Source organism: Callithrix jacchus, chromosome 12 (genome assembly GCF_049354715.1).
Source record: "Callithrix jacchus isolate 240 chromosome 12, calJac240_pri, whole genome shotgun sequence".
In the NCBI taxonomy this organism is placed as follows: Eukaryota; Metazoa; Chordata; class Mammalia; order Primates; family Cebidae; genus Callithrix; species Callithrix jacchus.
The window spans coordinates 21,896,211-21,920,960 of NC_133513.1; the positions used below are offsets into that span (position 1 = coordinate 21,896,211).

The window sequence follows — 24,750 nt, forward strand, 5'->3', positions numbered from 1 at the left end:
TATCTGTCTGAATCTCTCACGCAGATAGCCCCATGAAGCCATTTGCATCATCAGAGCACCCAGAACCCAGCTCTAGGCTTGGGTGGACTGTGGTTCCAGGGAGGCTGAGGGGAAACACTTATTTCTCTTCTTCAGTTACAAGTTCCCCCATCTACAGAACTGCTTAACTGGAGGGGACACTCTTCTTCCAGAAATTCTGGGGAACTGGAAGGCCCAGACAGGACTGGACATCCGAGACTGCTACGGCCAGACAGAAACGGTACCTGTTCCCAGGGGAACCTTGGGCTGGGTGCACTTTTTGGGCTTCAGAAGTCTCTTTGACAATAAAAAATGTTAGCCACCATTTATCATTCATTTATTTGAGAAATATTTATTGAGAATCCACGATGGGACAGGCACTGGGTGTTGAAAATTCAGCATAGGACAAAACAGGCAAAGCTCCTGTTTTCTGAGAGATTGAATTCCAGTGGGATCTGGGAAAAGAGACAATAACCTAAGAAATATCTAGCATGGCAGGTGGTGAGAAATGCTACGGAAGTGTAAAGCAGATGAGATAGGGTGAGGAGTGGGTAAATCAGGTATTGTAGTCAGAAAAGTCCTCTGTGATGGGGAAACATTTTATCAGAGACCAAAGTTTATCAAACCTGTCAAGCACTGTACAAAGCTGCTTAGATTGAAGTGAAGAATGGGAAGAAGAGCCCAGCAAGGCTTTACTGCACCTCCTGAGATATCTTCTTGGAACTCTTCAGGTCTCACGCGCACAATATGGATTTATGCTGTTCTATGCTATTTTACTTATCAAAACTACATGGGGGACATTTCCCCAACTCTCTCTCCTTTTCCCAGTGCTTCTTACTTGTGACTCTCAGCACTTCTTTTCTCTCACTCTACACTCTCTTACCCTGCATCCTTCTTTGGCTAATAAGTACCCTTGGAAGAACTCCTGCAGAGAGTTGACAGCAGCTCTGTGCTGTGAAAGAGTCAGGAAGAGCTCTGCAAATATGAATAAGGACAATGGAGTTGTGGCAAGCATACCCTGGTAGGGGTCTCCAGCCATTCAGAGGAGGACATGTTTAGGATATGCTTGCAAGGACACCAACATCTCTGTTGGGGAGGTTTATTTCAGGGCTCAAGCAGAACTGGCACTGCCGTGGGAGATACTCTTAAAAGCCTATTTTACTGCTTGAGGAAATGGATATCCCATTCTCCAGGATGTGATTATTTCACATTGCATGCCCGTATCAAAACATCTCATATATCCCATAAATATATACACTTATGCACCCACAAAAATTAAAAATAAAATTACCACAGTGTCATATCCATAGTGGGTATGGGTATCCATTCCGTCATGTTGAAGTCTGGCTCCCCGTAAAAGCAATTATATAATGTGATTGTTAGGTCCACTTCCTGAACAAACAGTTTAGTGAAGCCCATAGGATTGTGGTTCCAGTAACAGGAAGAGAGCCAGGGAATGTGGAGGGAGGGAGCCACCAAGTGTAGGCCAAGTTCAGGACAGTGTCAGGACCTGCTCTGCAGAAATTTTTGCTTTTTCTGTGACCTTGTTCTTCCTCCTGAGGTTTGCTGATCTGTCTGCTTCTTTCACAGGGACTAACTTGCATCGTTTCGAAGACAATGAAAACCAAACCAGGATACTTGGGAACAGCTATTCCCAATTATGATGTGCAGGTTTGCTCGGGACATTAAGGAGGGAGGAAGTTAGGGGAAACACTGATTTTTCAGTGATTTATTTATTACATTGTGTACTGAGTTAAAAATAATAGGAAGTAATTAAGATAATATAAGAAAAGAGGGAAAAGGAAGGAAGGATAGGGAGAGTGTGCGATAGAATAAAGAAGGAAAAGGGGAAATTATTTATATTTTTACCATCCAGAGAGACCCACTTTGAATATCTAGCAAATTAGCCTGACAGTATGCAAGGATATATGCTTTAAAAACAAAAATGGGGTGAATCTTGACATAACATTTTGTAACCTGCTTTTATCATTTGACAATTTAGGTAATGATCTCTTCAGTTCAACTAATACCAATCTGCAGCATGATTTTTAATGATGATATTGTAGTAAATAGTATGTATCTAACATTTTTTATGCCTTTTATTGGACCAAGGGATGATGTACCAGTTTTCACTATAAAAAAAACTATAATAAATATGTTGTAGCTAAAGTTTTACTGCTTTCTCTTATTGTTTTTCGAGAACTAGAATTTGTGTTTGTGTATCTGTTGTGTGTATAGTTCTATATATCTAAAGTGTAACTCAGACTCTATTCACTATCATATGCAATTATTTGCCACACCATTCACTATGATAACCAGTTGCTAAATCCCTTTCTTAGTATCTTATTTCATTCCTATAAAAATCCTGTGAAATAAGCTGTCAGTATCTCTGTTTTACAAGTAAAAGCACTGAGGCACAGAGTTGAAGTAGCTCGAAGTCAGCTAGTAAGGTAGCAGAGTAAATCTGAGTTTTGAGCTGCCTGATTTCTAAGTCCACAGGTGAGGTAGATCTTAAAGGGGAGGCTATTATTTTATCTGAGCCCCTACAGCCAAAATCATCTCCCCAGGTGCGTCTGGGCCAGTTTCAATAAAAGGCTTCACCTAAACCATTCCAGGCAGATGGAGCAGAGATCTGAGTTTAAGACTCTTGGGTTCCCTTGGTTTCTGATTGTTTTGTCTCCAGTAGAGCAAGAGGGTCTTTCATTTGACCAATGCATCAATCTTATGCTGCCATTGAGGCCCTCTCCTGCTCTGTGGATCATTCTTCCAATTTGCTTCTTTCTCCAGGTCATAGATGATAAGGGCAATGTCCTGCCCCCTGGCGAAATAGGAGACATTGGCATCAGGATCAAACCCATCAAGCCTATAGGCATATTCTGTGGCTATGTGGTGAGAAACCTGTGCTCCTCTTCCTCTGTTCCCCAGTGAGGACAGGGAGTGCTAAATGGGGTGAGGGAGGCCAAATGCTCTAAAACTCCCAAGAGGCATTAGGTGTGGAGAGACAAAGAGTGTCCAGTTTTCAAGAATGCATGCTTTGCTAGCGGAAGAAAAGACTGGCTATTTAGCCTTGCCATCCTCAGCCTATCAATGTGATCTCATTGGAAGACTTATTTTTCTTCATTTAGCCCTTAGACTCCTTAAGAACCATTTGCTTCATGCTGAAAATATTATTGACCCTGAACTATACACAGCATCATTTCCCCGAGAGCAGCCTTGCCCTCTCCCTTAGGTGTTATCCCCATGCTCCATGCCATTGATCTTATTTAGAGCCATGCCAGGAACTTTACACTGAAACGTCACCATCTAGTTAGAGGAATCCCTGTCTTCAGATCTTGGGAAGGTAAAGACAGATAATCCTTGAGTCTGGCCACCTCACTTGACAGGTGAGGTTGATAGAGCCCGAGATTACACGTCTCGCTCAAGCTCACAACAATTGGAAAGTGGGCAGAGAAGAACCCAAGGGCATGCCTTCTGACCCTTGAGATATAAACTAAACAAATAGTAAATCAAATAATAGTACTTTCTACCATTTATTGAATGCATACCACAAGGCAAGCATTTTCCTATAAAACATTTACTCTTTAAACTTTAAACTCATTAAAACTTTAAACTCGTTTAATCCTCCCAGCCACCCTATAAAGTTCTGGACTCAGCTTGCTGGGGTTGAAAACCCTGCTCTACTATGTACTGCATGATCTTGGGCAAGTTACTGATCTCTCATGTCTCAGTTTCTTCATCTATAAGTTGTGAGTATGTTAAATAAAAGAATTGTTGTAGATCTCAATATCTGCATTATACAGATGAGAAAAACTGAGCCTCAGAGATCAGGGCAGGGCCACACTGTGCTCTACTCCAAGCATTTCCTGTGCACAGTCCCACTCTATTTCCAAATGCCAGTGAGGTACTAAGTCATGGGCTTCTCCCCATTGGATAGAAAAGGAAATAGACTCAGAGGCATCTGTTTGGCAGACTCCTAAGGCCATAGAGGCTGCATGATGGCCATGAGAAAGTCAAGCCAGTGGCCAAGAAATCTGGCTTCTGGTCTCAGTTCTGGCTTCTGTAACAGCTGTTTAGCTTCAGAAGAGCCTCTTGGTGTCTCTAATCATCAGTGTCCCTCTATTGCCAGCGATGGAGTAGTCCAAAGTCAGCTAGTAAGCTAGCAGAGTAAGTCTGGGTTTTGATCTGCCTAAGAATTCTTTATGACACCACATAATCCAGTAACTGAACTTCCAGTCTGGAGCCCATGCCCCTATACCTGAGTCAGATAGGAAGATACACTGACAAGGGATAAAGCTCAAGCCTTTTCATTACTTATAAGCAAGTGCCTTAGCTGAATAGAGGGACCCAGCCATTGTAGAAATACGCACATTAGCCAGGATCCCTGACACCTCCCGGCTAACGTCTTTAGAACTTTCAGATTTAACAAAGAAGCCAAGAAAAGTACTTAATCAAAATGATAGCTTTGAGTGGTGCTATGAGGTGAGCAGAGATTAGGATATCTATGAAAGGGGAGATGGAATCAGTTGGGGAAAATGCCCTAAGCATAGATGAACAAATACATCAATAATATCCATCAGACTGGACTTAGAGGAGTAGCTGAGAGACCCTGGGTGAAATAACTTCAGTAAATGGGAAAGATCCAGTTCCACCTGTGGCCTAGGATTGGCTGGTTCAGGGCATGTCTGCCATGTTCAAGTTATGTACTTCACACATACAGTTTTAACATTTATGACATCTGTTCATGGCAGCCCCAGGGCAGGGGATTTAGGCTTTGCAGGCACAATGACTCTGTCTTTCTGTGGTCACCAGGACAATCCTGAGAAGACAGCAGCCAACATTCGAGGGGACTTTTGGCTCCTTGGAGACAAGGGAATCAAAGATGAAGATGGATATTTTCAGTTTTTGGGGCGGGCAGATGATATCATTAACTCCAGCGGGTGAGCTTGGTTTCTGGGTTGGGAAGGGAAATCTGGGTCTTTACTCTGCTTGTTCCAGATTTCTGAGATAGCCTAGAGGTTGGATGTCCAGTCTTCTGTAAAAGACACGTTCTTCTGCAGGTACCGGATTGGGCCCTCGGAGGTAGAGAATGCGCTGATGGAGCACCCTGCCGTGGTGGAGACAGCTGTGATCAGCAGCCCAGATCCCATCCGAGGAGAGGTGATGGGGAAGCAGTAGTCTGGGGGTGAACAAATATGAACACAAGGGCAGTGTAGTATGATGGTTTAAGAACAGGGGCTGTGGGGCTGAACACTCTGAATCCCAATTCTTGTCCTGCCACTTACTAGCTATGTGACCTTGGCCAAGCTACTTGGCCTCTCTGTTTCTCAGTTTCCCCATCTGTAAGATGAGAGATTATTATGATGGTTAAATGTGCTCATATTAGTTAATTACTTGATTATGGTGATTTCTCAGAAAACTAAACAGAACTACCATACAATCCAGCAATCCCACTACTGGGTTATCTATCCAAAGGAAAATAAATCAGCATATCAAAAAGATGTCCACACTCTCATGTTAATTGCAGCACTATTCACAATACAAAGATATAGGATCAACCTAGGTATTCAATGGATGAATGGATAAATAATATGTGGTATATGTACACAATGGAATACTATCTGGTATTAAAAAAACTGAAATCATGTCATCTGCAGCAACATGGAGAGAAGCGGAGGTCGTTAATGTCATTATGTTAAGTGAAATAAGCCAGGCACATAAAGATAATCATCACATGTTCTCACTCATAAGTGAGAGCTAAAAAAGTTGATCTCATGGAGATAAAGAGTAGAGGGATAGATATGAAAGGCTGGGAAGGGTGTGTGGGTGGGAAAGAGGGGGATGAAGAGAGGTAGGTGAATGGGTATAAACATACAGTTAAATAGGAGCAATAAGTTTGAATGTTCAATAGCAGAATAGGGTGACTATAGTTAACAACCATGTATTGTATATTTCAAAATCGCTAGAAGAGAGGACTTGAAATGTTCCCAACACATACAAACATAAATTACAAATATAAACACATACACATATAAATACTCGATGTGATGAACACCTCAAGTATCCTAACTTGATAATTACAATATTTACATGTAACAAAATATCACTTGTACCCAATACATATGTACAAATATTATGAGTCAATAAAAGTTTTTAGAAAGTAAAGTGCTTGGAACAAGGCCTAGTACCATCAACAAAATAGACCCTAAAATGTCTATTTTTATGAGGCTGGAAGGTTTCTATCCTGTTGTTTGGTATTTGATTCAGTTTGATTCTTTACCACAGGAACAGAGGAGGGATTTGGGTCAAAAGATAGAGCTCCTGTGCCACAGGGTTCACAGTGGAAAAAAAAAAAAGGGAAAAAGAAAGACCCCTATAAAGCCAGGGTTATAGGATTAGGCTCAGATGGGGTCTAATGGACTTTGATGTGTGTGTAGGAAAAGATGAAGGTGTGATGTGTGTATCAGCATCCTAGTACCTTTCCGCGGGGTGTAAGCCAGGTACTATCATACCTCCAGTAGGCATAGAACACATCACACAGAAAATTATGTGAACCCCTGAGCAGTAAGGCCAAAAGGGGATTCTCTACTGAGAAAACCCTGTGTGGCCAACTCTGGGCTAGCCCTGCCATATATGATTTCATTTTATTTACCATAAGTTAAATATGGTAGTTTTATCCTCATTTTATAGATGGGTACACTGAAGTTTGGAGAAGTTAAACACATTGTTTAAGGTTATGATATTTAGTCTATTTTTCTCTTTTCTCCCCCTCTATCTTCTTTCTTCTCATCTGTCTCTATTATCCTTGGAGTATGAAGCGAGCCTGGTCTCAATCTATTGTCCACCTGCTCATCTGATAAATGAGTTCAGAGAGAGCTGGAACCTCATTCTTGTCCCCAGTTTCTCCCTTTCCCTTGACCTGGATCACTGGAGATGCAAATAAGGAGATACAAGGGGGAATGGAAGTCTTAAAGTCAATTTTACATTATTCCAGGAGATGACTACACACTCTAAGCCCTTCTCTCTTGGCCCTCACCTTTTTTGCAGGTGGTGAAGGCATTTGTGGTCCTGGCCTCGCAGTTCCTGTCCCATGACCCAGAGCAGCTCACCAAGGAGCTGCAGCAGCATGTGAAGTCAGTGACAGCCCCATACAAGTACCCAAGAAAGGTAAGGCCTTTGAGCTCCCCAGTCACTCAAACTTGAGCGAAAGACTGTTTTCCTGTTATAGTTATCTTCCTGAGGAGGAGGACAGCCCTCTAATTTTAAAAAGTCTTCCTGGAGGCAGAGGTTATAGTGAGCCGAGATCGTGTCACTGTACTCCAAGCTGGATGACAGAGTGAGACTCTGTCTCAAAAAAAAAAAAAAAAAGAAAGAAAGAAAGAAAGAAAAAGAAAAGAAAAGAAAAGCAAAAGAATCTTCTTGGGTCAGACACAGTGGCTCACACCTGTAATCCCATCACTTTGAGAGGCCAAGGTGTGGATCACCTGGGGTCAGGAGTTCTAAACCAGCCTGGCCAACATGGTGAAACCCGTCTCTACTAAAATACAAAAATTAGCCAGGCATAGTCATGCATGCCTGTAATCCCAGCTACTCAGGAGGCTGAAGCACAAGAATTGCTTGAACCCTGGAGGTGGAGGTTACAGTGAGCCGAGATCATGCCACTGCACTCCAGCCTGGGTAACAGAGTAAGACTCAGTGTCTCAAAAAAAAAAAAAAAAAAAAAAAAAAAAAAGTCTTCCTGACTATGATCAAGAAAGCCCCAAAAGACAATCTAGCAATCATCTTGATGCCTGAAAAATGACTTCAGTTTTTGACTCACTCTGAATTAAATGCCAAATGCTTTCAAGGGAATAAGTTCTAGCCAATATCTTGCCTGTATTCCCATTCTCTGCACTGCGTTCTTGCTATAGCATTCAGGGTTATGCAATGCTCAGGTGCAAGTGACAGAAATCTAACTCGAGATTTATTGCTCACACAGTTGAAAAGTCTGCGGGTGGGGAAAGCTTTCATTATGGCTGGTTGCAGGCATTCCTAAGATGTGGTCAGGCATATCTATCTCTTTTGCCCTTTGACTCTCCTTCCTTTGTAGTGGCTTGATTTACTGAAATGCTTTTTCTATGTGGCCCCATCAGCTCCAAACATATATTCTTAGAAGCTTAGAAAACTCCAGTAGAAAATGAACATGTTTTCTCCAAAGGCCTCAACAAAAGTCTCTGGGTTGACTCTCACTGGACCAACTTAGGCCATATGCCCATTATTAAATGAATCCTTGTAGCCAGGGCAATGCCACACTGATTGGTCAGTTCCATGTCATCCTCAGAGAAAGTGCAGTGGGGATGGGGGAGAGAGAACTGCCCTACCCCATGACATGGACTGGGAGGGAGGGTGGCTCCCCATAGGAAAAAGAAAGTGTTCTTACAAGAAAAGACAAAAGCATAGTTTTCAGCTGTTTTCATTCTGGGGCACAGAACTGAGGCATGGAGGTTGACATGGCAGGAGAACTCAGTTATTGAATTTGGGTCCCAGATAGGAGCTTGTCCCAGGGAAAGAAAAAAAAATAAGTCTAGAGTAGAAGGTGAGAGCCACCATGCTGAGCTTAGAGTCCCTTAGATTCTTATATAGCCCAGATGGTCACAGATGACCCACCCTGGACTGATTTTCTTTCAACAGATAGAATTTGTCTTGAACCTGCCCAAGAATATCACAGGGAAAATTCAACGAGACAAGCTTCGAGACAAGGAATGGAAGAAGTCCGGACGAGCCCGTGCCCAGTGAAACGTCTAAGAGGCACTCATTTGGATTCCTCGTTTCTTTTTCTTTCTTTTCCCTTTGGGCCCTTGGCCTTCCTGTGACGATATGAGATTCTTTATGAAAGAATATGAATGCAATTTTTGTCTTTCCTTGGTTATTAGCACAAAACATTCCCATGTTAGTTGCTAAAAGAAGAAAGAAAAGGAATGAGAGAGAGTGAAAAGGAGAGTGTAACAGAAAAAGAGGAAAGAAAAATAAGCCAGGGAAATATTAAAAGGGCAAGGGAAAGCAACTGAAAAAAGAAATAAAGTAGGGAGGGTAGGAGAAAGGAAGGAGGAATAAAAGAAAGATGAGATGATGAGGGGGTGGGGCAGAAAAGACAGAAGAAAGAGAATTGGAGGGAGAATCAGAAAAAGCGAAGAAAGGAAAGAAATAAAGAGAGAAAGAAGAATAAAAGAACATAAGAAATAAATAGAATAAAAGAACATAATAAATAAAAGAATAAAAGAACATAAGAAAGAGGGAGATAGGGAGAAAGGAAGAGGAAAATTTAAAAAAAAACAAAAGTAATAAGAGAAACTGATAAAGAAAAATAATAGAAGACAGGAAGAATGGGAGAGAGGTAAGAAAGGAGGGATACTTATAAATACTTCCACAGATAGACAAGACTTGTGTGTGGGGTTGGGACATTAGAATCATCCCCAAGTCATCCCAAAACTTGGGACTGTCAGGATCAGAGAGAAATCACCATTTATTAAGCATTTGCCATGTGCCAGGCACTAACCCAGACACATTATAAATACCACATTGTTTCACCTCTGTGTGGCATCTACAGACCTCAGATCATAACTGTGAGAACAACACAAGCACTTTCAAAGTTATCAGCTACCCATAGCTCATGTTTTTGATGCCATTTACTCTTCCTAGAATCAAATAATAATTTTAAAACCAAGATCCTGACAATAGTCTTTGGGAGAAACAAAGAAAGGCAGGGATGAGGTAAGGGTATGCTTCCAATGGGCTGTGAGTTGGGGCATCCATGGAGAGAGACTGGGTAGGTGATGCTATTGAAAAACAACCAGCACCTCAATTTCTGGGACTTCTGGGACACCAGATCTATGGTCCAGGAGATGGAGAGAGCTGAGTACTATGAAGACTTCACAACCCAGAGATGGAAGATGAATGTTCTTAGCACTTTTAAGTAAATAGAAGATGAAGTAAAGGTTATCTGAGAGCCCCTGACTCTTCTTCTTAAGAATACTTAGTAATAATAACAACAATAGTATTAATAATATTGATCACTCATCAAGCACTTGCCAAGATTCAGGCACCATGCCAAGCAAATGCACATATTGATTCTACTTAAGGTTTACTTTGGTTCAGGCACTATTATATTTCCCATTTTACAAAAAAGGAAAGTAAGACTTAGATTAAATGACAGATTCTAACACAGGCCAAACTGCATACAACACCAATGCCTTCAATTTCTTTCTTTTTTTTTTTTTCTGAGATGGAGTTTCACTCTTATTACCCAGGCTGGAGAGCAATGGCGCGATCTCAGCTCACCGCAACCTCTGCCTCCTGGGTTCAGTCAATTCTCCTGCCTTAGCCTCCCGAATAGCTGGGATTACAGGCACGCGCCACCATGCCCAGCTAACTTTTTGTAATTTTTAGTAGAGACGGGGTTTCACCATGGTGACCAGGATGGTCTTGATCTCTTGACCTCGTGATCCACCCACCTCAGCCTCCCAAAGTGCTGGGATTACAGGCTTGAGCCACTGCGCCCGGCCCAATGCCTTCAATTTCTATACTTACTCCATCAATTTGTTTGTCTTGGCTTCTAGACCTTGACAAAGCCCCTCTCTCAGTCTGCACTTGTTAGGGTTCTCCAGAAAAACAGAACTAATATACACATATATGTACTCCACAACATAGGATAGAGCTATATTCTGATAAACCTATCGTAATGTTAAAAAATTTTAAGTTGAGACGGATCCAAGATGGCTGATTAGGAGCAGCTCAGGATTGCAGCTCCCAGCAAAAGTACAGAGGGTGAGTGGACACCACATTTCCACACAGATTTTTATTGCCCACAGGCAAGGAGATTCCCAGGTGGAGGAGCCCCATGGGTCACCAGCACAGCTGTTTTGGCAGGCGTGGCACATCTTTGCACAAAATACATGGGTCCAGGCACCATTTTAGCTGGTGATTGGAGCTCCTGGGAGACAGAGTTGCCCGTTCAACTGATAAAAAAGGGGACTGAAACAAGGAGCCAGGCCAAGAGATTCCCAGGCAAAAAGCACCACAAATCTCAGCATGGCTGTTTCAGCTGGTGTAGTGGGTCACCACATCGGAAATCACACAGATCCCAGCACCGTTTCAACAGGCAACTGGAACACCTGGGAGACAGAGTCACCCGTTCAACTGAAAAAAAAAAAGCGGGGGTTCGGAGGCAGGGAGCCAGGTGATCAGGCTCGGCTGGTCCCACCCCCACAAAAAACACAGCAATCTGAAATGCTCTGGATTGAGAGTTTCACAGCAAGCACAGCTGAACCCAGGACCATCCAGCTCTATGGGGGAGGGGCGTCCACCATTACCGAGGCATTCCACCACTATGGAGGTAGTCCGCCATTGCCAAGGCAGCCCACCATTAGAGAGAGTCTGCCATTACAGAGGTGGGCTGCCATTGCTGAGGCAGTTCTCACTATACCTGTATAAACAGGACTGCAGGGAAGTTCACACAGCAGCTGGGTGAATCCCACAGCAGCTCAGCAAAGCCTCTGCAGGCAGACTGTGACTAGGCTGCCTCCTTGCGGAGCAGGGCGGCCCTGAAAAAAGGCAGCAGCATGACAGAAACTTATAAATAAAGCCCTAAATCCTCAGGACAGAGCAGCTGGGGGGAAAAAAAGGCGTTTATGAGTTCTGCTGCAGCAGACTTAAACATACCTGCCCAGCAGCTCTGAATGAACAATGGAGTTCACAGCTCAGCACTTGAGCTCCTATAAAGGACAGACTGTCTCCTGAAGCAGCTCCCTGACCCCCGTATATCCAAAGAGTCACCTCAGAAAGGAGAGCTCAGACTGACATCTGGCAGGTATCCTTCTGGGACAAAGATAGCAGAAGAAGAAACTTGCAGCAACCCTTAGTGTTCTGCAGCCACTGCAGGTGATCCCCAGGCAAGCAGAGCCTGGAGTGGACCTCAGCAGTCCTACAGCAGAGGGGCCTGACTGTTAGAAGGAAAACTAAGAAACAGAAAGAAATAACTTCATTATCAACAAACTGGACGTCCACTCAGAGACCCAATCTGAAAGTCAACAACTACAAAGACAACAGGTGAATAAATCCACAAAGATGGAAAGAAACCAGCACAAAAAGGATGAAAACACCCAAAACCAGAATGCCTCTCCACCTACAAGGGATCACAACTCCTCACCAGCAAGGGAACAAGGCTGGATGAAGAATGAGTGTGATGAACTGACAGAAAAAGGCTTCAGAAGGTGGGTAATAAGAAACGTCTCTGAGCTAAAAAAACATGTTCTAATCCAATACAAAGAAACTAAGAACCTTGAAAAAAGATTTGACAAAATGCTAATGAAAATAAACAGCTTAGAGAAGAATATGAACGAATTGATGTAGCTGAAAAACACAACACGAGAACTTCGTGACACATACACATTTCAACAGCTGAATTGACCAAGCAGAAGACAGGATATCAGAGGATGAAGATAAACTCAATGAAATAAAATGACAAGGCAGATTAGAGAAAAATGGTAAAAAGGAATGAACAAAGTCTCCAAGAAATATGGGACTATGGGCCGGGTGTGGCGGCTCAAGCCTGTAATCCCAGCACTTTGGGAGGTCGAGGCGGGTGGATCATGAGGTTAACATATCAAGACCATCCTGGTCAACATGGTGAAACCCCATCTCTACTAAAGATACAAAAAATTAGCTGGGCATGGTGATGCGTGCCTGTAATCCCAGCTACTCAGGAGGCTGAGGCAGGAGAATTGCCTGAACCCAGGAGGCAGAGGTTGTGGTGAGCTGAGATCACGCCATTGCACTCCAGCCTGGGTAACAAGAGCGAAACTCCATCTCAAAAAAAAAAATGGGACTATGTGAAAATACCTAATCTACATTTAATAGGTGTACCTGAATGTGATGGAGAGAATGAATCCAAGCTGGAAAACACTCTTCAGGATATTATCCAGGAAAACTTCCCCAACCTAGCAAGGCAGGCCAATATTAAGTCCAGGAAATACAGAGAACACCACAAAGATATTCCTCAAGAAGAGCAACATCAAGGCACATAATCATGAGATTCATCAGGGTTGAAATGAAGCAGAAAACACTAAGAACAGCCAGAGAGAAAGGTCAGGTTACCCATAAAGGGAAGCCCATCAGACTCACAGCAGATCTCTCGGCAGAAACCCTACAAGCCAGCAGAGAGTGGGGGCCAATATTCAACATCCTTAAAGAAAAGAACTTTCAACCCAGAATTTCATATCCAGCCAAACTAAGCTTCATAAGTGAAGGAGAAACACAATCCTTTACAAACAAGAAATTACTCAGAGATTTCATTACCACCAGGCCTGCTTTACAAGAGCTCCTGAAAGAAGCACTAAACATAGAAAGGAACAACCAGTACCAGCCATTCCAAAAACATACCAAATGCTAAAGAGCATTGACACAATGAAGAAACTGCATTAACTAATGGGCAAAACAGCCAGCTAGCATCAAAATGGCAGTATCAAATTCACACATAACAATATTAACCCTAAATGTAAATGGGCTAAATGTCCCAATCAAAAGACACAGACTGGCAAATTGGATAAAAAGCCAAAACCCATTGGCGTGCTGTACCCAGGAAACCCATCTCACCTGCAAGGATTCACAAAGGCTCAAAATAAAGGAATGGAGGAAGATTTACCAAGCAAATGGAGAGCAAAAAAAAGGAGGAGTTGCAATTCTCGTCTCTGATAAAATAGACTTTAAAACAACAAAGATCAAAAGAGACAAAGAAGGACATTACATAATGATAAAAGGATCAACGCAACAAGAAGAACTAACTATCCTAAATATATACGCACCTAATACAGGAGCACACAGATACATAAACAAGTTCTTAATGACTTACAAAGAGACTTAGACTCCCACACAATAATAGTGAGAGACTTTAACACCCCATTGTCAATATTAGACAGATCAATGAGACAGAAAATTAACGAGGATATCCAAGACTTGAACTCAGACCTGGACCAAGCAAACCTAACAGACATTTACAAAATTCTCTACCCCAAATCCACAGAATATACATTCCTCTCAGCACCATATCACACCTACTCTAAAATTGAACACATAATTGGAAGTAAATCACTCCTCAGCAAATGCAAAAGAACAGAAATCATAACAAACAGTCTCTCAGACTACAGTGCAATCAAGTTAGAACTCAGAATTTGGAAACTAACTCAGAATCACACAGCTTCAAGGAAACTAAACACTGGCTCTTCAATGTTGATTGGATAAACAATGAAATGAAGGCAGAAATAAAGATGTTCTTCAAAATCAACGAGAATGAAGACACAACATACCAGAATCTCTGAGACACATTTAAAGCAGTGTCTAGAGGAAGTATATAGCAATAAATGGCCACATGGGAAGCAAGGAAAAGTCTAAAATCGACACCCTATCGTCAAAATTGAAAGAGCTAGAGGAGCAAGATAAAAAAAACTCAAAACCTAGCAGAAGACAAGAAATAACTAAGATCAGAGCAGAACTGAAGGAGATAGAGACATAAAAAACCCTTCAAAAAACCAACAAATCCAGCAGCTGGTTTTTCAAAAAGATCAACAAAATAGACCACTAGCCAGATTAATAAAAAGAAAAAGAGAAAATAATCAAATAGATGCAATAAAAAAAAACAATAAAGGGGATATCACCACAGATTCCACAGAAATACAAACCAGCATCAGAGATTATTACAAATGACTCTATGCACACAAACTAGTAAACTGGGAAGAAATGAATAAATTCCTGGACACTTGCATCCTCCCAAGCCTAAACCAGGAAGAAGTCAAAACCTTGAATAGACCAATAACAAGGGCAGAATTGAGGCAGCAATTAAGAGCCTACCATCCAAAAAAAGCCCAGGTCCAGATGGGTTCACAGTCGAATTCTACCAGACATACAAAGAGTAGCTGGTACCATTCCTTTTGAAACTATTCCAAACAAGACAAAAAGAGGGAATCCCTCCCAAATCATTTTATAAGACCAACATCATCCTGATACCAAAACCTGGCAGAGACTCAACAAGAAAAGAAAATAAAACTTCAGGCCAATATCCATGATGAACGTAGATGAAAAAATCTTCAATAAAATACTGGCAAACTGATTGCAACTGCACATCAAAAAGCTTATCCACCATGATCAAGTAGGCTTCATCCTGTGGATGCACGGGTGGTTCAACATACACAAGTCTATAAACATAATTCACCACATAAACAGAAACAAAGACAAAAACCACATGATTATCTCAATTGATGCAGAGAAGGCCTTTGACAAAATTCAACAGCGCTTTATGCTAAAAACCCTCAATAAACTAGATATTGACGGAATGTATCTCAAAATAATAAAAGCTTTTGTGACAAACCAACAGCCAATATCATACTGAAATGGGCAAAAACTGGAAGCATTCCCTTTGAAATCTGGCACTAGACAAGGATACCCTCTCTCACCACTCCTATTCAATATAGTATTGGAAGTTCTAGCCATAGCAGTCAGGCAAGAAAAAGAAATAAAGGGTATTCAAATACGAAAGGAGGAAGTCAAATTGTCTCTATTTGCAGCCGACATGAATGTATATCTAGAAGACCCCATCATCTCAGCCCAAAATCTCCTGAAACTGATAAGCAACTTCAGCAAAGTGTCAGGACACAAAATCAATGTGCAAAAATCACAAGCATTCCTATATACCAATAACAGACTTAAAGAGAGCCAAATCAAGAATGAACTGCCATTCACAATTGCTACAAAGAGAATAAAATACCTAGGAATACAACTAACAAGGAATGTAAAGGACCTCTTCAAGGAGAACTACAAACCACTGCTCAAGGAAGTAAGACAGGACACAAACAGATGGAGAAACATTCCATGTTCATGGTTAGGAAGAATCGATATCATGAAAATGGCTATACTGCCCAAAGTAATTTACAGATTCAATGCTATCCCCATCAAGCTACCAATGACCTTCTTCACAGAACTAGAAAAAACCACCTTAAACTTCATGTGGAACCAAAAGAGAGCCCACATAGCCAAGTCAATTCTAAGCAAAAAGAACACAGCAGGAGGCATCACACTATTGGACTTCAAACTATACTACAAGGCTACAGTAATCAAAACAGCATGGTACTTGTACCAAAACAGAGATATAGACCAATGGAACAGAACAGAGGCATCGGAGGCAACACAACACATCTACAACCAGTTGATCTTTGATAAACCTGACAAAAACAAGCAATGGAGAAAGGACTCCTGTTTAATAAACGGTGTTGGGAAAACTGGCTAGCCATGTGCAGAAAGCAGAAACTGGACCCCTTCCTGACACCTTACATTAAAATTAACTCCAGATGGATTAAAGACTTAAACATAAGACCTGGCACCATAAAAACCCTAGAAGGAAATCTAGGCAAAACCATCCAGGACATAGGAGTAGGCAAGGACCTCATGACCAAAACACCAAAAGCATTGGCAACAAAAGCCAAAATAGACAAATGGGACCTAATCAAACTCCACAGCTTTTGCACAGCAAAAGTAACAGTCATTAGAGTGAATCGGCAACAAACAGAATGGGAAAAAATTTTTGCAATCCACCCATCTGACAAAGGGCTGATATCCAGAATCTACAAAGAACTAAAACAGATTTACAAGAAAAAAACAAACAAGCCCATTCAAAAGTGGGCGAAGGATATGAACAAACACTTTACAGAAGAAGACATACATGAGGCCAACAAACATATGAAAAAATGCTCATCATCACTGGTCATTAGAGAAATGCAAATCAAAACCACATTGAGATACCATCTCACGCCAGTTAGAATGGAGATCATTAAAAAATCTGGTGACAACAGATGCTGGAGAGGATGTGGAGAAATAGGAACACTTCTGCACTGCTGGTGGGAGTGTAAATTAGTTCAACCATTGTGGAAGACAGTGTGGCGATTCCTCAAGGACCTAGAAATAGAAATTCCATTTGACCCAGCAATCCCAGTACTGGCTATATATCCAAGGGATTATAAATTGTTCTACTATAAGGACACATGCACACGAATGTTCATTGCAGCACTGTTTACAATAGCAAAGACCTGGAACCAACCCAAATGCCCACTGATGATAGACTGGACAGGGAAAATGTGGCACATATACACCATCGAATATTATGCAGCAATCAAAAACGATGAGTTAGTGTCCTTTGTAGGGACATGGATGAACCTGGAAACCATCATTCTCAGCAAGCTAACACAAGAACAGAACATCAAACACCGCATGTTCTCACTCATAGGTGGGTGTTGAACAATGAGAACACATGCACGCAGGGAGGGGAGCATTACACACTGGGATCTGTCAGGGGAAATAGGAAAGGGACAGCGCAGGGGGTGGGGAATTGGGGAGAGATAGCATGGGGAGAAATGCCAGATATAGGTGATGGGGAAGAAGGCAGCAAATCATACTGCCATGTATGTACCTATGCAACAATCTTGCATGTTCTTCACATGTACCCCAAAACCTAAATGTAATAAAAAAATTTTTTAATTAAATAAAATTATAACAATCTGAGAAATTGGACTTTGAAATTAAAAGTGCACTAATAGGAAACTAAACTAAAAATTTGGTTAGAACAGTACTTTCTCATAATGTTAATTTACTCTTAATGAACTTGCAAGAACTTTCTCATTTTTAAATTCCATAATCTCTTCCTTTTTGAAATTTTTCAGACTGATATCTCAGAAGTTCTTCTGATGTACCCCAATGCTTCAGCTCTTTCTCCCTTTTTTTTACAGGGGGCTTGGGATGGTAACTCTCTCCTTCAACTTTTGTTTACTCCTGTAACCTTTTTTTAAAATGAATAGTCTAAAATAAGGAAAAGGTTTTAAAACAGGCAAATGGAAAATCTTATAGGACCTACCTCCATCTGTGTGTTATGTCTATGTGTATATATGCATCATGTAGAAATGATATTCTACTACCAATTATAAGAAAGAGCTCTAATCAATTGGCCTAAAAAATAGTAACTACTTATCAGATTTAAATCTTTAGTAAGATTAATTTGATAAATTTAATCTCAAAATTCTCTCCAGTAGTTTAAAATATTAAAGTCATGTCATATTTGGTTAAATAATTCTAGGTTTTTCAGTAAAAATTTTGATTACTAAGAGTCAGAATAATCGTGCTGCAGGGCAGGTGAATGCTAAATTGGGGCTGAGCCCACAAGGGTTCTTGACTTCACCCAGGAAAGAATTCAAGGGACAGTCGGGGAAGAGAAGAAAACAGCTTTATTGAAGCAGCAGTGGGACAACTCTAGCAATGTTACAGCTCTGTGACTGCACCTGCAGAGCAGGGCTACCCCATAGGATGTAGGCTGAGTAGCAGCTCAGGGGAGTTTTGTGGGAATATTTATACCTACTTTAATTACATGTAAATTAAGGAGTGGTTTATGCAGAAATTCCTAGGATGAGTGATAACTTTTGGATCATCAAATCATTGCCACGGAAAGGGGCAGTAACTCTGGGTATTGCCATGAAAACGGCAAACTGACATGGCATATTGGTGGGCATGTATTATGGAAAGCTCCTTCTACCCTGTCCCCATCTTAGCTAGTCCTCAAGTTGGTCCAGTGTCTGATCCCCATCTCTGAAGTCATATCCTGCCTCCTACCATAGTAGGAAAGTAAGATGTGTTTTTGGTAAGGCTATAAAAACATGAGAATCTGGTATTTGCTACAGAAAATGTAATTTTTTTCTACTTTAGAGACTATTTGAGTGTCACTTTAAAATAAAAGAAAAAATTGTATAACTAAAACTAAATGGATAAAGAGAAAAATGAAAGGGTAAGAAATGAAAGACCTTTGACTTCTGAGTGATCATATGGTCGCCTACAATATAAAGCTTCAGCTGGGCTGCATTTACTTACTAAAGGTAGAAGTTACCAGTAGAATTTAGAGACAGACCATACTCCCAGTGAGCTGGTTTACTAGATATATAAAGTAATGCAAACTAGTAAGGAAAAGCAAATTAATTTTTAAAAAAGCAAAATATCCCATATCTTGGTTATTGTTATCTGTAATAGCTAAAATGAAAGGAAAAGAGAGTGCTCTGTTTGGCCTTAAAGCTTAACCAAGCTCAGATATGGGTCTGTCTCAGCTAGGCCAGTAGCTTCAGAGCTACTGCTCTCCAAAAAAAAGTAAACTAGGGCAACAGAAAGTGCCTCTGAGACCTGTAATTACCAAAAAGATACTCAATGTGGAGGAAGGGCAAAACCAAGTAACTATTAAAACCAGTGGGTTTGGACAGGAGAATGTTTGAAGAAATTAAAAAATAAAATAAAATACATTTTAAAAATATATAAATAAATAAAACTAGTAGGTACAGTGTACAGACAATGATTTGAGAAGACTTATGAAATTTGCTGTCCCTCTTAGGTCTTGCAGCAAAAACAGTCAAAAGACTTATCCCAGAAGCATGGAAATCTTTAGATAGTTATTCAAAGATGAAATAATATGAAAATGGATAGGGTTAAAAGAAAGATCTTTACAACAGTGTCAAAGGTGAAGTGGAACAAAGGGAGCCTCTGCCAGTCCCCCAATATCAAAGGGACCCACATCAGTTTTCTGCAGTTGTCCCAAACTGCAGAAACGTAAGAAAAATGAAAAGGCAAGATTATAATGAGAAAGTTGACATTGTTTGAGACAATGTTGAGGCAAGTTAAGATAAAGATTTACAAAAGGGCCTGAGTACCTTCATTCAACTCCTTGCTTGGAACTCAAACATTTTTTTCACCAGAGAAGGTAAAATGGTCCAGGAGTAAGAGAAAAAAGTCCCTGGACCCAGTACATACAAATGGAAGGGTTGAAAGGATTATGAAATTCGAGATATTTAAACAGGCTTTATGTAACATATCTGTGATTTTCTTACTTAGATGTCTTATGCAATGGATACTGTATTTGACTAGGGGATGTTTCCCCTACCTAGTACTATAAAACTGAAGGCATGTAAATCTGCCTATTAAGAAATGTTTTCTAGACACACTAATAGGAACTACGAAGATTGCCTGAGGCCACAGAATATAGGATAGAAACCGGAGTATTGGTCAGGAGAAATACTTCACTTGATAATCCTTTGTGAAGCATTTATTGGGGCTTATGGCAAAAGCCTGTGAACACTTCCCAAGGACAACTACTAAGATTTTGGACCACAGAATTTCTGCTTGATGCGTATGTACTGCCTTGCTATGAAATGTTAACTGAAGCTACCCCTATGCTAATAAAAATGGCGGTGCTCAAAAGAGTTCCATGATAAAACAAATGGTTCATATAGGATCTTGCTACCCGAGGAATGCAAGGAGAAGATAGGAGTAGGGAGCTTCTTTTTCCCCTAGGACTGATTCTAACTATGTAAGGAGCTGCTAGATTTTACAGTGTCTAATAAAGAGCTGTCATCTGACAAGAGCTGCTTGGCTTATGGATGGCAGTTCTAAGGTGAAAAGGGGACATCCTGTTTAGAAGATGCTGCTTTGGTTAAAAAAGAATCAAGTAAATCTTTTTCTTTTGAGTTACTTATAGCCTAGAGCAATTGGGTAAAGTATTTCTTGAGAAAAATTTATGATTCTAAGTTGTCCAAAATTTAGAGACTATTCGTGAGTATTCTGATTTTATAGCAATATAGTTATTTGCAACAGTTTAGTAAAACCCTTTCTTTTGAAATGGGACACAACTCGAGATACTGGTTATATTACTAAGGCTTTGACTAGAATAACATATTTTAGGTGAAGTTCCAGCAAAGCCAACTTGAAAAGAGCCTATATGGCCAGTCTGTCACTGTTGCTGCACTTTTACAAATAATCAGGCTAGGTTATAATAAGCCTAAAACTTATTTTCCACACAAACTGGTGTTGCTACCATTTCTCTTTAGTAGAAGAGGAGGGCTAGAGAAAAAACATGTTTCAAAGAAAAACCATAACACCTGTTACTAGATTCCAGTCTTGACTTTGCTTTTTTTTTTTCACTTTTTTCTTCATTTATTTAATTCCATTGGTTTTGAGTACATATTGAATCATAAATTATTTCTTAATTACAATAATTATCTTGTATTATTCTGTTCTCGCAGCTATAAAGAACTGCATGAGACTCGGTAATTTATAAAGAAAAGAAATTTAATTGACTCACAATTAAATTGTGGGGGGTGGGGAGGGGAAAGGGGAAACCTCAGTAACATTATGATCATGGTGGAAGGAGAAGCAAACACAACCTACTTCACATGGCGGCAGGAAGGAGAAGTGCCAAGCAAAAAGGGGAAATGCCCCAAATAATAATAATAATAATAATAAACAGGTATCATGGTAAGTCACTATCATGAGAATAGTAAGGGGAAAACTGCCCCCATGATTCAATTATCTCCCACTGCATTCCTCCAATGACACATGGGAACTATGGGAACTACAATTCAAGATGAGATTTTGGTGGGGACACAGTCAAACCATATCACCTCTAAAGATGAACCAGATTATAATTTTCTTCATTATGTTTTTAGTTGGCATCCTAATAAGGTCATTTTTCTCTTCTGATGCACATATTCTTTTGTCAAATTATTATTTATTGCTTATTGTTTTACTTCTTCTGAGAAAACCAGAATCATGATATTCTGAAGACTAGAGATGATTTGCCAGAGCCTGAAAATCTCCCTCACTTGGAATCCCACTGGGTCCCATCTGTTTTTCACTGCCAATTCCCTGTTGCTAAAACTATACAAGCAACCTCCCTCTAGGCCAAGGGACTGTGGCAGAAGAGGTGGGCATGTGACATTGTAAGAACCAATTTTGAGGGACAGAATTAGTTCAGATGCTTCAAATAAGATTGGCACACAGATGCCTAAACAGCTGGTAAAATACAAACTTCTAGATTATTATGTGACACCTTTCCATCCATTCAGACCATAAAGAATTTCCTGCTTCCCACAGAATTAAAATTACAGAGAGGATATCCAGATACCTAGTGATGAAGGTTCCTGGGTATAGTGCTCCTAGTTATGAGACTTATGCAGATAGACATATACAAATTTTTATTAGGCATTTAGAACAAAGTGTTTAAAAGTCTGCAAGAAGCATTGGGGCACAGCAAAAGTCTCTAAATTCCTTAGCCTAAAAAGGTTTAACCATGCTTATGTTTTGTATAGCTAATTGCTACAAGTCGGTAATTAAAATCACGATTGCAGAAGCTCAACACATAGAAATTAGTCAGTTTTGTAACCTCATCTCTAGTTTTTTGTTTCTCAGCTTTTACACTGCTTAAAAATTTTTAATTGTTGATAAATGCCTGCCTACCTCCATTCCCATATGTCCTAAAGCATTTTAATTGGCCATAAAAGTCTTTTGGCTTTAAGTCCATTGGTCATTGGTGATCTCACTGGGGAGCAGAATTGATGCAGGGTAGACAGTAATGCCACCCCAACAATGCTATGGGACAAAATAACATTTTGGTGGTCACTAATGTTGCCTTTGGCAAATCTGGACCAGAAGAGGGAGAATGTAACCCAAAAGTAAAATTCAGACCTCTAAACCATCTGAAAGGATCCCTTCTCTCAGCCAAAGGCATTCCAAAGTTAACCCAAAGAACTAGTTTTGGCCATGATGGGAAGTAGAGGTTGGACATTCCTCACTATACTCTCCCCTCTGTGGAATTCAGGCACAACTGATCAGCATTAACATTAAAACAGAGATCTTAGACTGACAAAAGAGACTTTGGAGTAAGACCAAATTTCAGCATGACTCTATTAGAGCATCACATGACAGATAGCAGGTGTAAGCAAAAAAAAAATTTTAAAGCCCTCCTCAATCATCAGAATGGACTTCCTTCTAGACCAGGACACTCTGGAGTTTAGAGTGTAAACCTGAAAGATAGGTTCAGGCCATGAAGGGAAGTGGGGGTCAGACATGCCTCACTATACCCTCCAGCATTAACATCAACACAGACCGTAAGCCTGATAAGAAACATTTGCAATCTATTATCTGTGAAGCCTGCTACCTGGAAGCTTCATCTGCATGATAAAACATTGGTTTCCACAATGCTTTTTTTTTTTTTTTTTTTGAGACAGAGTCTTGCTCTGTTGCCCAGTCTGGAGTGAAGTGACATGATTTTGGCTCACTGCAACCTCTACCTTCCAGGTTCAACTGATTGTCATGCCTCAGCCTCCCAAGGAGCTGGGATTAAGGCATGTGCCACCACATCCAGCTAATTTTTGTATTTTTAGTAGAGATGAAGTTTTGCCATGTTGTCTAGGATGGTGTCAAACTCCTAGCCTCAAGTGATCCGCCTGCCTCAGCCTCCCAATGTGCTGGAATTAGACATGAGCCATGGCACCTGGCCTAACAACCCCTTAACTTACTCAGACATTCCTTTCTTTTAATTCTAAATAGACAGTAACAAATCATTCAACCAATTACCAATCAGAAAATCTTTGGATCTACCTATGAGCCGGAAACTCCTGCTTGCAGTCATCCCACCTTTCTAGACCAAACCAAAGTACATCTTACATTGGATGTCTTACACCTTTCTCAAGTGCGTAAAACCATGTTGTGGGCTGACCACCTTCGGTACATATTCTCGGGATCTCCTGAGGGCTGTGGCGTAGGTAATTGGTTACTCATATTTGGCTCAGAACAAATCTCTTCATGTATTTTACAGACTTTGATTCTTTGTCAACAATAACTTGGCATCCAAATATGTGGGGCCTCAGAAGACTCAGAATGCTAAGAGTTACCTGAACTTGGAGCTAAGGTACCAGCAGGGTCCTGTTGAAAGCCTCCATGACTTTGAGCTTCTCCTCTGGTGGAACCTGTAGGCCCTCCTGAGCCCTAGATATTCATTTTATTTATGGTCCCTGGTTTATTCTGAGCTAGATTTTTTTCTCCTAGGATGTTGTTTAGGATCCTAATTCTTCTAGTTCAGAGGTGCATTCTAAAGGGTCCTCTCCACTGTCTTTTTCTAAATATAAGGAAAAACACCCCCTTTCAAGCACCTCATTTCGTTTCCAGTTTGGAAGTGCATTCTAAAGCATCTTCTCCATTGTTTCCCCCCACCAAAATAAAGCTCAATTCGTTTGTCTGCACAGTTGAATGAAGAACTGAATTGTCCTTTTCATAAATAGATGAGAAACTGAGCTCCTTAGCTCCAAAGAGAAAAGGCATTTTGTTCCTCCCAGTTGAAAGGTGCTCCTGGGTGAATGGGAGCCAAGTAAGAGTGTCTGGGGCATTGACCTCCTGTGATATGCAGTGGCCCTACAGATAACCTCCAACAAAACTATTCTTTTTAGGATCATGTCCATGACTTTTTTTTTTTTTGAGACTGAGTTTCGCTCTTGTTACCCAGGCTGGAGTGCAATGGCGCGATCTCGGCTCACCGCAACCTCTGCCTCCTGGGTTCAAGCAATTCTCCTGCCTCAGCCTCCTGAGTAGCTGGGATTACAGGCACGCGCCACCATGCCCAGCTAATTTTTTGTAGAGATGGGGTTTCACCATGTTGACCAGGATGGTCTCCATCTGTTGACCTCGTGATCCACCTGCCTCGGCCTCCCAAAGTGCTGGGATTACAGGCTTGAGCCACCGCGCCCGGCCCGACTTTTTTATAATTTGACATATAAACATCTTTTATGATATACATATATATACACTATAAAGAGATTTACTAAGAGGCAGAAAGGAAGAAAAATTACAGAACACCAA

At 40.8% G+C, this 24,750-nt stretch overlaps 1 protein-coding gene across 3 annotated transcripts in view; it reads left to right on the forward strand.

Annotated features, from left to right (window-relative positions):
- LOC100385986 (acyl-CoA synthetase medium chain family member 2B) overlaps positions 1–8,892 on the forward strand; it is a 28,809-nt gene extending 19,917 nt beyond the window's left edge. For 2 of the 3 annotated variants that reach the window (XM_009009265.5, XM_009009267.5), the window contains 7 exons: positions 136–259; positions 1,609–1,689; positions 2,806–2,907; positions 4,828–4,955; positions 5,076–5,175; positions 7,063–7,182; positions 8,686–8,892. In XM_009009265.5, coding sequence (XP_009007513.2) covers positions 136–259; positions 1,609–1,689; positions 2,806–2,907; positions 4,828–4,955; positions 5,076–5,175; positions 7,063–7,182; positions 8,686–8,790 — 760 coding nt within the window. In that variant the 3' untranslated portion in view covers positions 8,791–8,892. The remainder of the gene's footprint in view (positions 1–135; positions 260–1,608; positions 1,690–2,805; positions 2,908–4,827; positions 4,956–5,075; positions 5,176–7,062; positions 7,183–8,685) is intronic. The other variant, XM_009009269.5, reaches the window with a different exon arrangement.
- The last annotated feature ends 15,858 nt before the right edge of the window (positions 8,893–24,750 follow it).